The 18,612-nt window shown below is 36.9% G+C and overlaps 1 protein-coding gene across 1 annotated transcript; it reads left to right on the forward strand.

Annotated features, from left to right (window-relative positions):
• The first annotated feature begins 247 nt into the window (after positions 1–247).
• Positions 248–17,645, forward strand: LOC119632228 (cubilin homolog). The gene is made up of 21 exons (XM_038025035.1): positions 248–730; positions 802–905; positions 3,479–3,866; positions 3,936–4,172; positions 4,672–5,424; positions 5,486–5,972; positions 6,031–6,284; positions 6,351–6,742; positions 6,794–6,912; positions 6,980–7,160; positions 7,231–8,888; positions 8,960–9,048; positions 9,681–10,167; positions 10,225–10,382; positions 11,659–13,463; positions 13,540–15,907; positions 15,968–16,150; positions 16,215–16,356; positions 16,422–16,591; positions 16,665–16,953; positions 17,327–17,645. Exons 1-21 carry the CDS (start codon positions 248–250, stop codon positions 17,599–17,601), a joined length of 11,022 nt encoding a protein of 3,673 aa, XP_037880963.1. The 3' UTR covers positions 17,602–17,645.
• Positions 17,646–18,612: the final 967 nt, after the last annotated feature.

Genomic DNA, 18,612 nt, shown 5'->3' on the forward strand with positions numbered 1-18,612 from the left:
ATGGAAGAAAGTTAAACCGCTATAATTGAAATTATATGGCAAATCAATCAAGAGTAAGCAAAAGTTCGCCAAAAGTGTGAAAATAAATTTGAATTGCGTCGCTTGGCTGTTCTTGGGTGTACACCCCCAAAGGGAATAAAGAGCTAAGAAATCAAGCAAAATGTCCTTGCGATTGAAGTTGCTAAAATTATATTTAAGTTTCCCTATTTTTCTATTATGTGCAACAGAAACGAGAATAGCAGCGACTATGGTTGAATATCCTAAACAGCCGAAAATATCGGTTAATGATGGAACTCTTGTATTGGAGGCAGCACATGGTCGCAACATTACTTTCCGCTTATCTCGTGACTCTTCGTTGTGTGTTAATAATGTCGATGTAATGGAAAAAATTAGACACCGTAACGCGCCTTCATCGCTAGACACGGAAACCAAGGACATTGATATCGCAACAGCGGAACAATTTAAGCAAAACATGCTTGTGCTGCAATGGGATCTGCAAGTTTTTGCTGAGCGTTTGTTGTCAATGCAAAATAATACACGATCAATATTGCAATCGCGTGTATTACGCAGATATCTGGGGCGTATACGTCGTTTGAGCGGACGTCAGGTGGCCATAGAGCGCGATTTACTCAATAATGAATGTACAAAAAACTCTACACCTTGTAAGAATGGTGGCACTTGTTATGGCGGTTACAAAGATTTTTATTGCGAATGTACCGAACGATGGACAGTAGGATATATAAATATAGACATTAAGTGCGATTTTACCAACATTTTTTTTTTTTTTTTGTTGCTTTTTAGGGTGCAACCTGTGAGCAAGATATAGATGAATGCTACACTTTAGCTGGTACTGAGCTGGGATGCCAAAACAATGCTATTTGTATTAATACCCCAGGAAGTTACACGTGAGTTATTTTCATCCAAACACATTTCACATTTTTTTTTTGTTTTTGTTTTTGGTGTATAAACGAAGAGTGCATCAGGTCTGTAAATGATAATATCTGCACTGTGAGAATCTTTTTTTTTAATTAAGGTCTAGCCTGATCTGCTGTCAGACAAAACCATCTATAACCTGTCTGATGGGTAGAAGTTCAGTAAAAGTTGAAGAAAGCTCTTGCAGGATTTTTAATTGTGAAACTAAAGTCTTTTCCGACATCTAGCTCGACGACCTAACTGTGGGAAATGCTTTTGTTGTGTCAGCACACAGCAGCATTGATACAAAGAGATTAAGGTCTATTTTACGTATACTTTCTATATACTTTTTTTGGGAAAGATTTGACTTTGTCGAAAATATTATAAAAATTTAAATAACAACTTGTGTAGCTGCTGGATATTTCACATGACCTGCAGATTATTATCTGAAAGAAAGATAGTCTGATGGCTTTGTCTTTCAGAATTTCTTTAGCTGTCAGAACTAAAACTCTCTCAGAGATCAACAGTTCATCAGATACGCCTCTAAGGATGGAAACCGGTGTGAATGCGAAGAGACTTGTACATTGTCCTAGCAGTTTGTTTTGAAAAGTCTGTAATCTTTTGGTAACATAGTCATGAGAGGAGAGGAATTATTTTATTATTGAGCGAATGAATAATTTATAAATTGTGAGTGCTTCTCTTGAGAAAGGTCACGTACGAAGGCAAATCATCAGATTGACGATGTTATACCCAGACTGAGAATCATTAAGAACTTCAGAGTAATATTCTTGCACCACTAGAATTGCTTTTATGATCCTGCCGTGGAACTTAAAGGAACTCTTTTGGTTTACTAGTGTGCAGTTCAACTGTACTGTGTATGAACTTTCTGGAACCTTTCGCAAAATACCTTGCGTTCGTTTGATTTGGGTTGAAACTATGGTTAAGGTTTCTGCAAGCACCGAAGAAGAGATTAGCTGTAGTAGCAAGGTTTTGAACTGCTTATTCAAAGGATTTACCATATTGGAAAATGTGTATTCTGCCACCCCGAAGTTGATGCAACGTGGCCATATATAGATTGAAGAGAACAGGGCTAAGGCAGCTTTCACTACGGTAGTCCCAAGGAACCTTAACAGGGTCAGAATCCATAACTAGGATGTGGAATGAAAAGCAATTGAAAAATCCAGAACCTCAAATGAAACGGTATATCAAACTCGTTAAGAATATTACCTAATTTACTCAGTTCAACACCGTCACAGTCTTTGTTGATGTCAAGAGAGAGCATCACAACTTTTTTCCCTCGAAATTGTCAAAATTAAATCATTTATACACCTGTTGATAGACTTGTATTATTGATACTCAAAGGAACTATCAGTTATACGACTATGTGTATACAGAAGAAACATGAGTCTTTCCCTTACCATGGAATTTGTAACCTTCATACGAACCGAGGTGAGAGAGATGTGTTTATAAGTAATCAATTTGTCAAGATTCTACCCGGGCTCTGGAATCGGAACAATTTTTATACGGGGCCATTCATTTGATTTGATTTTTTTAGCAGACAGAGGGAACTTTGATCATATCATATTTAATCCCGTCGCATCCCGTACCAGAGAATTTTTTCGTTCTATGCAGAGTCGCCATAAGGTCATCTAACGAGAAAGGCGAGATTGTAACATCAGGTAGTTTTAAGGAAGGAATAGCACGCGAGTTGTTTTTAAGTAAGGTTAGGTATAGCTTATTGTTGGCTTCATTCCATGTTGAAAAATTAAAAGTTTGCTTAGGTTGGTGATGACCGTTTAAGAACTTTCAAAAGGATCTTGTGTTCCCATTAGTGTTCAATTCTTCAAATAAAAGAGTCCTATAATTTATCATTGAGTCATTTTCGGGTATTTGGGTATTTTTTCCAATCAGATTCTTCTTGGTTAACACAAACATGCTACTATGGTAAGAAACGCAAGCAATGTGTTGCATGTAGATATATTTTCCAATTTTTGTTCATTTTATTAATGCGATCAAAAAATGCAAAGGTATAAAGGTAAAGGTATTGTTACGCAAATTCCAAACCCAGTTAATTTCAGCTAAGTAATTTTGCTTAATAATAAATTCCCTAAAGAAGTAAAAACTAAATGCGCATTCGCAAGCGCGTCATGCAGCTGTAGGCCGATGAAAACGATTTGAGGAAAAGCGGGCTGGGATTAGAAATAAAACCATATTTTTAGGTATAGTAACATGCTTGTAAAAAGGAATATTTGTGAAAGGGGGAGTTAGTCGGGCAAGAACCTAGACGTTGAGAGTACGGCCAAAATAAATTGTGAATAATCCTACATTTACGGAACATAATTGTTAGTAAATTATCCTACTGTTAAGGAATATAATTGTAAATCAAAGAACTTTGAAGTGTATCCACGATCCAGTGATATGGACTGTATCTTCCAAAAGCGAATTTTATAACAATATTATGAAAACGTGCTACATAAATAAAAATATATTTTCTAGTATGAAGAAAAGGCACTGTGGGTATAAAAAAGTTGGATCCTAATCGAGTACTATTTCCCTTTCGTTTTAGATGTTCCTGTGCTAAAGAATTTACAGGCGTCCATTGTCGTGCTCGTAACGTTGCTTGCCAAGATGGTTATTCTTTTGATTTATGCGGCCATGGTACTTGCATATCGGCCAACAATAACCAAGGCTTCACTTGCCTGTGCGACCAAGGTTGGTCTAAGGTCAAAAGCAACGATTCGGCTTCATCTCCCTGCACTGTCGATGTTAATGAATGTGAAGAATCTAGAAATCCTTGTCATGACCAATGTATTAATTTACCTGGTACCTTTAAATGCGGTGCTTGTCCCGTTGGTTATACTGGAAATGGGCTTACTTGCGTAGATATAGATGAATGTGCGGTCGGTAATGGCGGATGCAGTTTAGTACCTAAGATTAAATGCATTAACACTGAGGTTTGTACGCTTTTTTTTTCAACAAAAATATCTTTTCATCACATTTTTTTTGGTGATATCTATGTCTAGGGCTCTTATCATTGTCGCCCGTGTCCTAGTGGATGGACGGGCGACGGTCATACTTGCAATGTGATATTTTCTAATTCATGTGATGATGAGAAAATCTGTCACCCGCGTGCTAAATGCCAATATATATCGGGTGTGAGTACCTGCACCTGTCCAAATGATATGTTTGGTCATGGTTTTGGTGCCGAAGGTTGTCACGACAATCCAATAAGAGATTTTTGTGAGAATCACTTATGTAAAGTAAGTGTAGACTTTATGCAATTCATATATATCTTTAAGAAAAACCAAATTGTGTAAAATATAAATTAGGTGAAAAATTTGGATGTATTGAGAACCACATTTTTACTCGTTCAGTGCTAACTATAACTATAAACAATCAATTTATTTTGTTTATGCAGTAAGAGCCCCAAGTTATACAAATTTATTCTGTTTTTCCATCTGGCCGATTTCTTTTTTTCTGCAATGACGTTTTCATTCACTAAGCTCTGTATTCGTCCACTTGCTCACTTAATTCTCCCTCAAACAAGGCTAAAAGAGGCAGGAAATTATGAAAAAATAACCTGGAAACAATTTGAATTAATTTTGTTGATAATTGTTAGTAATTTGCCAACCATAATGTTTAGTAGAAATACTTACGAGAACTACTTAAATATTGATAGCAGTTAACGTACTCCAACACTTAGCAAACGTTTTCTTAGACAATAATCGATTGAAAATGCAACGGTTTGTTTATTTTAAGAACAATGGAACGTGTTTAGTAACTGGTCGTGGCACTAGTTGTCTATGCTTGGATGGTTACTCGGGAGCGTTGTGCGAGACTGCTGACGCTTGTCATCCGAATCCTTGTGAAAACAATGCCTTCTGTCGCCTTATGCCGAATGATAAATTCCAATGTAGTTGTCCACGCGGCAGTACGGGCAAACGTTGTGAGATCATGCGCAGTGTTTGCGGCACTATTGTAAGTAGAAGAACTGGGAGTTTACACTATCCCATGGACGATAGTCACGGATACTCAGATAGTGAACGTTGCGCTTGGATAGTGCGCACCGACGTTGGGTATATTTTAAATGTTACCTTTAGTGATTTTGATTTGGAAATGGCCGAAGATTGCACTCGTGATTGGTTGCAAATACACGATGGCATCTCATTGGCCGCCCAATTAATAGGAAGATTTTGCGGTAACACGTTACCCTTAGGCGGTAATTTTCTTTCATCCCACGAACAATTATTTTTCTGGTTTCGTTCTGACAATGCCACCAATGCCAGAGGTTTTACCATGTCATGGACTTCGGCAGAGTACGTGTGCGGAGAGACTCTAAACTTAAATTTAAATGACGCAGGCATTGTTAATTCGCCTGGTTATCCGGGAAAAACACCTACGAAACGTGAATGTGAATGGTCACTAAATGCTCCCTACGGCAGTCGTTTTGTTTTAAGAATATATGAAATTAAGTTGGGTTCAATGCCTAATTGCACGGGGGACGTCCTTAAGGTATGGAACGAATGAGCTAAGGGAACGAAACTTCATTTTTAAAGCTACGCATTTGTTTTAGATATATGACGGCGGTGTTCTAACAAAATCATTCTGTGAAACGGCTAAGCCTGAACCGTTTCGTACCTCGTCCAATAAAGTGCTAATACACTATCATACCGATACATTTCAAACGGACAGTTCCTTTCAATTACACTACGAAGTGGAAGCAGGCGTTCCACACTGTGGTGGTATATTTACAGAATCGAGTGGTGTCATAATAAGTGCTACGGATCAGCCAGTATGTTTGTATCTAATACAACAGCCATCTGGTATTCAAATTAAACTGGAATTTCTTCAATTTCATTTCGGTCAAGCTGTTAGTTGCAACTTACACGTTATTGAAGTGTTTAATGGGAAAACGAGTCAAGATCCTTTACTGCTAAGACTATGCAGTAATGATAAACCGCCACCGATAATAGCAGAATCAAATTATATGCTAATACAACACAAACATCTGTTGCACAATTCTGAAAGCGAACTTATTTTTAAGTTGAAATACAGCAGAGGTAAATTGAAAGCGTAAAATCATTTTTAAAAGGATTTGAATTCTTTTTTGATTTGCAGTTTGTAATGTGAAATACTTCGGCCCCGACAGCGGTAGAATTTCCACGCCCAACTATCCTAAACCATATTTTGACGATATTACTTGTACTTATGAGATATACGGCCCGGCTAACACCATAGTTGTGGCCAATTTTACAGACGTCGACATTGCCGAATCGCCCGAAAGTACCGCACAGAATGAAGAAGATATTGAGGGTACTACAAACCGAAATCTTAGCTCTCCCCTGACAGATGATATTCCCAATCGGATGGATGTAAGTTTTATTATTAGATTACTTTACCGGAATAGATTGAAATTTGTTTACGTTGCACGCTGTTAGGTCTATCTTTCCAAAACTGTTAAAAGGCGTTATTTTAAGGGATCTCCTATGCGCCTTGTATCTGCTATCAATCAAATGACTATCGTTTTTTACGCCGGAAACAATACACGTCGTGCTCGAGGCTTTCATGTTGAATATAGTTTTGATACTCTGCCATGCGGAGGAGTATATACCGATAACGAAACCAGATTTGATTCAACAGTAACGGAACGAACCCTACCCACAAATGAGGACAGCGAAGGGTTTGTAAAAATAAAATCTGTTTGTGAATGGATTGTAGAAGCACCCGTTGGCAGACATATTGAATTATACTTGCATTATGTACCGATGGGGAAAAGTATACCACTCCTGATATTTGGAGAGTCCGCAACCGGTCAACATTTGCTTTTTAAGTAAGACTTTAGAATTCGTTTGTTTTTTAACTGCTTATTAGCGTATTGTAGCATAACCGAAGAAGGAAGACATCGTGAAGTGTTTTTCTATGATAGTTTGACAATACAAGGTTTAGTTAGTGCCACCTATCGCATATCCGCGGAAGTGACGTTTTTGAACAGTTTGGCAGGTATTTGTGCAAAACACCAAATTAGCGGAGCTGATATGTACCCCTTAAGATTTTTCCCCTTTTTAAGAGTGTGGAGGACATTCTATTGCTAGCTATGGCATCATTAAATCTCCGTCATGGCCCTTTTCTTATCCACCAAACGTGGAATGCCTTTGGCAAATAGAAGCTCCCGTTGGCTATCAAATTGAACTGCAAGTACAAAATTTTACATTGGAAGACACCTGCAGAGCAGATGTTTTAGAAATAAGGTTAGTCATTTTTTCTCTTTAACAGCAATTGATCATATATACTGAAGCTGTTTCATTTCTTTTATTGAAGAAACGGTAGATATCCTTACTCGCCGCTGATCGGCCGATTTTGTGGATCAGAGATACCTTCAAGGATTACGTCGTTTACCAATGGCTTATTCGTAAAATTCGTTACTGACAGTTATATTGAAAATCAAGGATTCCACATCACTTGGTCCCAAACAGTAACTGGCTGCGGTGGTAAATTAACCTCATATATGGGATCTATAAATTTACCGCATTATTATTCTGGCGACTATCAAGGACAGTGCAATTGGCATATAATTGTATCGCAGGGCTCCATAATAGAGCTAACTCTGCATAAAATGAATTTTGTGGAATTATGCACGAATAATATTTTCAAGATTTATGATGGTCCTTCAACGTTAAGTTCTCAATTGAAATTTAATTGCTCGGACCTCAATAACGCACCAGCAAATCAAAAATTGATTTCTTCTATGAATGAAGTTTTAATAATTTATTCGTACACCAGCCCATTATCACTGGTTTTTGACAATAATTTGTCCTTGACGGACTATGGCGATACACGGTATATTATAGATTATATAACGATATGTCAAGCGCTTATTGACCGTGTACAGGGTGTTATAGAATCTCCTAATTTCCCGGATTCTTATCCTGAAAACCAAAATTGTTTATGGGATATTAAAGGGGGACAGAAAAATAAGATAATGCTCTCATTTTCTCATTTGAATTTGGAAAACGATATGAGTCTTGCCTGTGATTATGACTACGTAGAAATAATTGATATGGAAAACGAAGAAGTTCTTAAGCAGAAACGCATCTGTACACCTCAATATGAAGCAATAAAGACAGAGGGCAATCGGGTCAGATTAAAGTTTGTCAGCGATTATTCTCAAAATAATGGTGGCTTTCGCGTTGAATATACACGTATTGGTTGTGGTCAAGCATTATATAAAAATTTCGGTACTATTAGTTCACCAAACTCACCCTACAGTTTTGATGTGGACTGTGAATGGTATATAGAGACTCAGCCCGGTAAAAAAATATATCTAAGCGTTGAAGAATTGTATCTTGAAAGCGACAGTCATGACTGCAAAGAGGATGCGTTTATCGTGGCAGAAAGCAAAAATTATGTACTCCCATTACTAAAAGAATGTCAGGCAGAGAAGACTACTTTGACAGTAACATCCCCCGGCAACTACTTATACATAAACTTCCGGACAAGTGCCAAACGAACGCGTAAATACTTTAAGGCTTATTATCATTCCGAGTATGCAGATTGCGGTGGTATTTATCGAGCTAATTCCGGTTATATTACATCTCCAAACTATCCAGCAAATTATACACGTCCGCTGCAGTGTTTTTGGTACATTGCGATTCCTGCAGCTTACGGCGTTGAATTGAGATTCGAAGATTTTGATTTCCCTGAAACGCAATCTTGCAGCGACGCCGCTTTGATGATCTCAAAAATGAATAACACTCTAGACCTTAGGCACGAAATTCTTTGCGGCAGACAAATGAACATTGTCAAGCGTATACATGGTCATGAAGTACGGTTGAATCTTAAGATCAATAACACGAATGGTTATGGGAAATTTTTTCTGCGTTATCGCAAAGAATGTGGCGGAAATGTAACCGCTAGTTCAGGTTATTTGCTCAGTAAAGCAAATGAAGAATGCGTATGGCAAATAACTTTGCCGGAAGGTATGTACGATTTACACATGCTTAGTCTGCATACGTAGGACCAAAATTAAATGATTTTCTTCATTTCGTAGGTAGTCAATTAAATTTAAATATATTACAGCTGGATTGCTATTGTAAGAAATCAAATCCTAGTGAACGTAATTGTGATAATGGATTAGGGGTAAGTGAAGGAAACTTTGAAATGTCCCCAATAAGTTTTAGTAAATAAAAGCCTATCATTTGCGATCCATAAAAGCGAAATAAGTAGGGAATCACTCATATTGTTCCTGTTATCCTAACACATATTGTTATGGTATCAACGGCATCAATATTTGGCTAAGTCCGAGTGAGTTACTTTAGGTATATCTGTTCAATTAGTAACTAAACAAGGGCCAGGGCATGCTTTTTTATTGCTGATGTGTACAATAACTATATATTCACATGCCGCATTGCTTTGTCAAGTTTGCTTTAAAACAAAAATATGACAGAATCCTGGAATGTCATCAGCTACACATGGTTCGCCATTTATTGATAAGCACTGATATAACAATGTTACTTGTCGGGATTATCTTTATGCTAGCCAAGAAATAGACAGGAAATCGTGAATTGGAAAGAATGATGACTTCCGGAAAAAAAATTACGAAATTATGGCTTGGTTGATTGGTTGTTGAAGCAAAATGATAAGTGTTGCGGCTTGTGAAACACTTTGTTTGAGAAGAAAAATACAACAAGGCATCCTTTATATATGCTCCCAGACTAATTGGAGATTTTCGTGGACATAAGCAACACAATACAGTATAATTTTGTTTATAGTTTACAGAAAGCTATTTTGAAGAAATCGATGCTGGTAACTTCTCTTTCCAATATTGTGAACACCATCTATCGAATCTAATCTTTAACGGGCCAAAGGTATATATAGTTACGCGTAATATTAACTTTCATGCCGGATATGATACTACACAAAATTCTTGCGGCGGATCTTTGAAGTCGTTGCGTGGCTCTTTAGCGTCACCGGGTTATCCGAATCCATATGCCGGCGATGTTGATTGCGTTTGGGATATACAAGCGGTCAATGGTAATAGCATCGAATTAAATTTTGTAGATGTGGATCTGGCGCCATCCAAATTTTGTAACCAGGATTTTATAGAAGTCCGTCGATCAGAAACTGATTACGTAATAGGTTTATATTGTGGAAAGCAATATCCTGAGAATACCATACAAGTTTATGACAAAGTATTAATAAGATTTCATAGCGAAGCAGGCAGCACAGGTAAAGGTTTCAAGATGGAGTGGAGTTATGGTAAGTACTCCTTGATGATTTATATTGACGAAAGAAAGCTTCGAATTACCCTTTTAGGTCACAAAAATGAGTTTAGAAATCAGACAAAAGGTTTAATACAAGCACCACCTGTGAAAGCTGCTGGAAATGAAGAAGAACCATTCAGTTGGCGTGTGCTAGTTTCCAGAGAATCTTATATAAGCTTAGAGTTTCTGCAATACACTGACGGTTTAAAAGTGAGTTTAATTAAAACAACTAGAAAGTTAAACCTAATATCTATTGATATAATACTTTATGCATCGTATATACGTGATTCACATTTTTAAACAAACTGCCGGCACTTCGTAGCTAATCGCACATACTATGTATAAGATTCATGCATGACCTTAGTTCGGAAATCCTAATCGAACGTAAAAAGATGATAAATAGCAGTGAATGAAGTGTTAAATGTTATATTTATTAAAAGATTAAAAAAGTAGGAAAGAAGAGTCTGATTGTTACAATTCCTAATCCTTATACTGATTTCACTATTGTCTCTTCATATTTTTCGCCTGATTTTCCCATTAACACATATAAGCGAGAATTTTTAATTTTTCTTTTTCTTCGTGAAGACGATGTGAGTAATGTTTTCTATACGGCGACATCAGAGTCCGACATTCTGCGATGGCGACGATCACGATTCGCTAAGATGTAAAATCTTCTTCTTTACAAGAACTTCTCAGGATTGCTCTATATTTTTTCTTTATCAACTCTTGTTTTGGGCAATAGGAAGATTATTCTCAAGGGGTCTCTGTCACAGCTTCTGGAACTGAGTATTCAATTACCAGAGAATTTTTGAATCTTATCATTTCGATTAAACGCACCGGTTCAAATCCTCGAGCGAATCTAAATCTTTCTAGTTCTCTTAAAATAGTAAATCCCCAAAAATATTCAGCGAAGTCTTCGGCCTGACAGCGTCACATTAAATTATCTATTTTTTGGAAAAAATTAATTGACGGTCGTCCTTACGTCAGAGGAAATCCATTGCAGCGGGTACATTTGAGCAAATCATTTATGAACTGATTAATGCTGCCAAAATCCTTGTTTGCTTATTATTATTACGCTCGGGGATCAGTGAAAATTGTACCGATTAACAAAATTTATCTAATTTTCATATTTACCTCAACTATTTTAATAACAACATATAAGAAGTAATCATAACCCTCTCAACACAAACTTGCATGATTTAAGGTTATAATCAAAGAAGGGGGGAAAAGTATTTTTGATAATAGTGGCCCCTCCGTTGTTAGTTGATATTTGCGCAGACAGCGGCGGGAGTGATAGGAAGATATTTGAGACTATGTTTGCTTTTGTAGGCAAAGCTTTGAGGTCTACTTGTGGTTTTTATCGACGCAAAGGCCACAGATAGATATGTTTTAATCGAATCCGCTGTTAATAGAGTATTCTGTGCGTTGTCATCATGCTACAAATCTACAAAATTACAAATATTTGGTTTACTTTCTCATTTCGCAGTTGTTTGACGGCTATGACAACGCGGCGCTTGAAGTAGAAATATCTTCCGTCATGCCTTGGCGTTTCGTATCCAGTACTGATGTGTTATTTCTGGAAACCGTTAATCTGAATTTAGAATATTTTCTTTTAAACTGGACCAACACTAATCGTAAGCCAATTAGCCAGAACGTCACCAATAGCAAGTGCTATGCCGATCAATTTCTGATTAGTCCAGCAAGGGTAAACGTTTCTTCACCCGGTTATCCGCGTGGATACGAAAATAATTTAAACTGTCGGTGGGTTTATAAACCTGAACTTCCCACCGAGCATGTGGTAGTGGCACTGTATCGAGTTAAGTTAGAGATAAGTGACAGTTGCAACGTCGATTATTTGAAGGTATCTACCTCTACTGACTTGGAGCGTTGGCACACAGAGGTACGCATTTGCAATAGTACTAGCGAAACGTGGCAACCTTTCAAAGTCATTCATGGCACTCCCCATCTGAAAATCGACTTTGTAACGGATCCGTCAGTGAATTCAACCGGTTTTACTTCTCTGGTGTACACACAGTGCGGCTCCAACCTAACTGACAGTGTAGGTGTCATACCTTTTCGTACATATTGGTATATGACAATGAGTCGTACATGTCAGTGGCGCATCTCGGTGAAACCAGGTAAACGCGTTAATATTCAATTGGATTTCCCCAAGAACGCTTCACGGTATGATCGTGATTGTCGTTCATATGCTTTAATCTATGATGGCATTGATGACCATGCTCCGCTGTTAAAGCCAGGGAAAATATGCAGTCAACAGAATAGCCAAAAGCTACTCTTGGAATCGTCTACACGTCATGTTATTGTTAAGTACACCGTAAATCGTACAATCGGAGAGTCCTTGCTACTGTGGAACTTAACCTATCGCGAATATTCGGAATGTAATACTGAAATAAAACTAACATATGAAGTACCCAGCGCTAATATAACGACTCCGCGTTACCCAAACGTTCCCAACCCTCATACCGATTGTAATTGGATTGTTATGGCACCGCCTGGTGAAACGTTGAAGATTGAATTTCTCGATCACTTCAGTATGAACGTTCATTACTGCAATAAGGAATATGTAGAAATGTTTGATGGCTCCACTGAACTGTCTCCCAAAATTGGTCGCTTTTGCAAACGTCCATCAGAAAAGCGAACAATAGGAAATATTTTGTTAATACATTATATAACCGACATATCTGAACCACGTAATGGTTTTCGAGCTCGCCTGAGTTTGAACAATTGCGGCGGCACTTTTACTGATGTACGGGGCTACATAACTTCTTCCGGTTACCCAGCTACTGATGCTTATCCCGCCTACAGTCAATGCGATTATTACTTACGTTCCCCGGTAGGTGAAGCAGTAAAACTGGAAATAAAGGATATAAATTTACCTTACAATTATACCGATAATAGCGCCTCTGATTATTTAGAAATTACGGATCTAAATAACGATACAGTTGACAAAAGCGCTAAGCCCATTCTTTTGTATGGCAATGTAACAAAATTGCCCCTCTACGTCATTGATTCAAGTCTTATGCGTATACGATTTCATACATTTAAAAAAGCTACAAATTTTAGGGGTTTCAAAATTTTCTACAGTCGTTACACTAACCGGCAGTCGTGTAACTATTTCATGTATTTTAGGGAGGCTCGATTTTTAATAAATTTCAGTAGACCATCTTCGACTGGCGTTACTTGCCGTTGGAAATTCACTGTACCCAAGGGACAACGTATTAAATTGGAATTTATGAATTTGCAGGACTTAAAAGGCCAACGTTTAATCAGGTAGTTATTAGATTTGAAATTGGTTCTCAGCTTTAATATTTTTTCTTGTTTTTCTATTCCTCTTAATCCCTAATAGACCTCCGCAGTTTAGTGTTTACAATGATTTTGATTCGATATCAGAAATTATTAGTTTCGATGCCAACACTTATAATGCCAGTTATATAATACAGTCCAGCGATAATATGATGTTGTTGAAGGTTTTCACGCCTCAAAATCAAACCCCTTTAAAATCAATCACAGCTCGCTATAGTTCCGATAATTTATCAAACTGTCCGCGGGACATCGGAGAAGGTGATGTGGATGGAGAGATTTTGCTAAGTGACAGCGAACCAGAATTCAGTACTAATTATTATTGTCGCATTAGGATACGGCTTACTGGTCAAGAGACCTTGATTATTACATTAAAAAGCTTGGAGCTATATAGTGAAGAATATTATCTATATCCATTAGGAATACGCGATTCTACCGGTCTCACACAGTATTACGGCAATCTAACTGACATTGCAATACCGATGCAATCGTCACCTAACGAATTCGCTTCTATAACAATTTTAAATAGCCGCCTCGTAATATTGCATAAACTGAATATGAAATATCGACGTTACTCTTGTGGTAGCCTTAGGGATTTAAATAATGGCGCCGTCATAAACTATCCACAGTTTGCTGCCACCGATGGTTCCAACATTGTCTGCGTATGGTCTCTGAGAAGATATTTAAGAATAAATGGAGGAGCAGGTCTCGAATATCGTTTAACTGGGAATTTTAGCTTTTCTAATAACTGCGATCAAGAATACATAGAAATTTTCACTGGTGCGCTGAGGAAAAACAATCCTGCAATACGAATTTGTCGTGACAATGCTGCTGAATTTGAATCGTTTCCTCTGAAAAATCGTCTTAATCATGTCGTGTATAATTCGCAAAATTATAGGACACAGGCCGATGCTTTCCATATACGGCTTATGAAAGATTTAGGTTGTGGTACTAAGAGCAAAGTTATGAGCAATCAACAATTGGCCGTCAGCAAAGATTTGTATCAAAATAATAAAGAATGTTCCTGGGAGTTCTTCACATTGCCTGGATATTATCTTAGTGTTAAATTCAATGGTAGATTTTTTATTGAAGATTTTGTTAATTGCACTAAGGATTACTTAGAGATACAACGTTTAGCAGAAGGACTGTGGATACCCGTAGTCCGTCTTTGTGGTCGAGAAGTCTACAGCCAGTATAATTTTACGGTTAGCCACATACAAATTATATTTCGTACCGACGAGTCAGTTACCGGAGATGGTTTCAATCTTGAAGTGCAAGCTAATTGCTTGGTTGCATTCAATGTAACGTCGGAGTTGCAAATTATAAGGAATCCTCCCTCAGATGCAATTGGTCCTACAGGCGGGCACTGCGAGTATACATTCCTTGCAGCTAAGAAAACCCATCTCTTCAGCGTTCGCGTTGTTATAGAGAACAATCACCTTTCAAATCTTGGCCGTTTTGAAGCACAAAACAAATGTCGCTTAGGTTATTTTGTATCATTTAAAAAACTTGAAAATAAAACGGAAAAGGCCGGGGACAGACTTTGCATAGGAAATTTTGAATTACGCTCCTATGAATATTTGCGTCTATCTTACGAAGCATCGACCTTTATTAGATTCAGAATCGAGTTCTCTTATGACGATTGCGGTGGCAATATAACTCGTCCTTCCGTCGTACATTCATTAAAACACGAAACGGACAATAGCTATGCGGACAACATGAATTGTATTTGGTATATTACTGCGCCGCCTGAGCATTCAATAGCTGTGCGCTTTAAATATTTTGTAACCGAAGAGAAGTACGATTATGTGGCCATTTATGCGGGTCCCAGTATACAAAGCGATAAATTGCTTACAAAATTAACTGGCGATCATACCACGGATCCACCTACAATTGTTGTGGATCGTAATCAAGCTGTATTAGCTGCTGTTTCGGATTCCTCCAGTTCAAAGGAAGGCTTTGAAGCAAAAATAGTTTTCCTCACTAATTGCAATGAACGTATTACGCTGACTGATGGAAACTCGCCGGTTACATTAACCCGTGATTTCAAATTTAATGCAACGACTGAATATCTTTGCCAATATCGTATAACAGCACCCAAAGGCTATCAAACGCACATTGATGTTCGACGTATACAATTGAACGGCTTGGATACGGATTGCAATTTGTCCACGGGCAAATGTTCTGCGCAATGCAATTATATTGAAATTTTTGACGGTATTGACGGCGAAAAAGCATCAATGGGTAAATTTTGCTCGGCACTTATAACGAATCGTACACTTATCAGCTCGTTGGAGGATGTTTTCATGGAGTTGAATGCTCCTTTCTCAGGTCAATACAGTTTCGAAGTAATTTTGTCGATGGAAAAATCCATATGTGGTGACTTTCAAAATTATGAATTTAGTGAAAACGAGGTTAGATGGAAAAGTTTAGCTTGTTCATCGAATTTATATAAAATTCTTTTATTGTGATAGATATTAACGTTAACATTTCCACCTAAAGCGATTGGCGATGCCAATTACCCGTCCAGCACTCATTGCCAATGGCGTTTTAAAACTAAAAATTCGCTTAAGGTTCACATCAATTTTCTACAACTACAGAATGCATCGCAGATTACTGGCAAATGTATCGATTACGTGCAGTTCAAAGGATACATGGTTAGCTCATCTTTATGGCCCAATGTTGATTTAAAAAATTGCATATCACTGTTCTTCGTTTCAGAGCTCCATATTTTTGTGTGGACATCTTAACAACTTCAATCTGACTGTATCCAAATCAAGAAATTCAATTACCGAAATAATATTTCGCAGCGATGAGTCTGTAGAGGACCGCGGCTTTCAGCTGAGTGCCACTCAACAAGATGGTAAAGGAAGTTATTAATGAAAAAATCCTTCGGCGTGGAACTTTAACCGCTCTTTTCGCTTGCAGCTTGCAATATCACCTATAGCGGACCGAACGGTATGATCATTTATAATAATTTTCAGCCGAGTGAAAAATTTTGCGAAGATATAATAAGAGTACCGGATACGCATACCGTGAACTTATACTTACCCCCCATCTTCTTTAAAAGCAGTAATTGTACGAAAATTCATCTTTTAGTGAGTAGTACCCCAAATCGGAATTTTTAAGTCAATTTGATCGTGTTGTATTCATTAAGGTTTCTTGATTCAGGTTCTTGATTTCTACACAAATCGCGAACTTCTGAGGCAATGTGCTACTGAATATAGCTACAAGCGCTTAAATACAAACACAAGCGCTATTCGTTTATTAGTCGGAGAATTTGCTACCGTACATGTATCGTACGTTGCAAGTGACCGCACTTTACCTCCTGGTTGTGGTGGTAAATTGCAAACAATTACTGGGTTGTTCGCGAATCCTTCCTATAATGAACGTAACTATTCGGATTGTCGGTGGGAAATTGAAGTTCCTGCACCAAATACGATCAATATTTTCTTTACTCGTAAGTAGTTATTTAAACGATGTTGCGAAAAAAAACAGAAAAATGAACAAAATTATTAACTCTATCAAGTCTCGCATCACATATGAAGTTACAGTGCGCGCTTTATTATATTATAAACGCAAGACGATTTGATTTACTTTAATATAAATCACGTCTTACACTTTAAACCGTATTCATTAGTAAAACAGTTTATAATTTATTCAGTACGTATATACATATATATATATATATATATATATATATAATGGAAATTCGTTTTATAAACTTGGAGTTTGTAAAAGTTAATCATTATCTACACGGGGGTTAGGTTTTCTCTGCTTGTTTGTTTGTTTGTTTTTTGCTTACCTTTTTGTTTCTTTAAAATCTATTCTAGAATTCAATATGGGTACGATTACGAATTGTCAATGGGATTACGTGCAAATTATTGATATATTACCGGATGATACAGAGGTATTAAAGAATACTTACTGCGGTTCGGATCGGCCAGATCATCAGCGTTCGGCCAGTAATCGCGTGGCAATTGTAGCGAAAAAGTCACCCAATTTTGATGGTACAGGATGGGTAATTGGTTACGAGCTTAGGAGTGACATGAATTTAAATGTGTTTGCGGGCGCCGAGGAATTCGCGGACGACAAACGATTTGGCTAAATTGTCTTATAGTCATGTGATTTTTTTATTCATATATTATAATAAATGACTAACATTACATTATTTAATTGCCAATAGTTTACATAAATAAATAATTACTCATATTCAGTGTATATTTTTAACAAATTTCTTTTAAATCTTCTTAAGTTTATGAAAACTAATGTAAATATTTACATAAAAATTTGAAAAAAAAAATTTCTTTTTCATTTGTTTTAAATTATAATTATTTTCCTTTTAATTACATATTAAGCTAAGTTAACCCACTAAATAATTGATATGGTTTTCTGTGATGTTTCATTGTGGAATTTTCTTTAAATTAAACTACAGTTTAAAATTGTAGCAATTTTTTTATTTTTTTATTTTTTTTCTAACTTCCTTTCTTTGTTCTATCCACCACCACAGAAGACAAGTTTATGCTAAATTCTGTTGCTTTGTATTCTTCACCTACTCTCCTGATTACTATCAAATTCGTAGCCTTGTGGTCCTCTACTTTCTGCACTTTTTTACTTTGCTACTTAAAAAAAAAAAGTGTTTATAAACATCTTAGGAACGGATTGAAATACATCTAAAAGTAGCTGATGTTGAAAAGAGAAAAATTTACGGACAAACTCTCTCTTAAGAAAGATGAGTGAATGAATACCACTCATACAAAATATCTTATTCTCAATAGATTTGAATGTTTTTGTTATTTTCCCCAAAACCGCTAGCAGATGATGTCTGCGTTATTCAGTTTGTTACAAAAATACACCGCAAATACTTAGATAAGCGTAAAGCCTTTTAAATCCTTGCGCCTAACTATGTTTCCAACTCCTGGAACTTGTACAATGTGTGTCCGCAAATTTGAATGTTTCAATACGAATAACAATAACGATGAGTTGTGGTGATGATCTCATCTAAATTTGAATTAAAACAAGTAAGAAAATTATATTTGGACGTGACCGAATCTGTTATACCCATCACCGTGATCCTAAAAAAAAAAAAAAAAAAAAAAAAAAAAAAAAAAAAAAAAAA

The sequence above is a fragment of the Glossina fuscipes genome, unplaced genomic scaffold (assembly GCF_014805625.2).
Source record: "Glossina fuscipes isolate IAEA_lab_2018 unplaced genomic scaffold, Yale_Gfus_2 1, whole genome shotgun sequence".
Taxonomy (NCBI): Eukaryota; Metazoa; Arthropoda; class Insecta; order Diptera; family Glossinidae; genus Glossina; species Glossina fuscipes.

Coding starts and splice junctions, on each gene's coding strand:
- LOC119632228 (XM_038025035.1), top strand. CDS start 248: ATGGTTGAATATCCTAAACAGCCGAAAATATCGGTTAATGATGGAACT. Junction 5,425..5,485: donor GCACGGGGGACGTCCTTAAG/GTATGGAACGAA, acceptor CATTTGTTTTAG/ATATATGACGGCGGTGTTCT. Junction 9,049..9,680: donor ATTGTGATAATGGATTAGGG/GTAAGTGAAGGA, acceptor TTTTGTTTATAG/TTTACAGAAAGCTATTTTGA.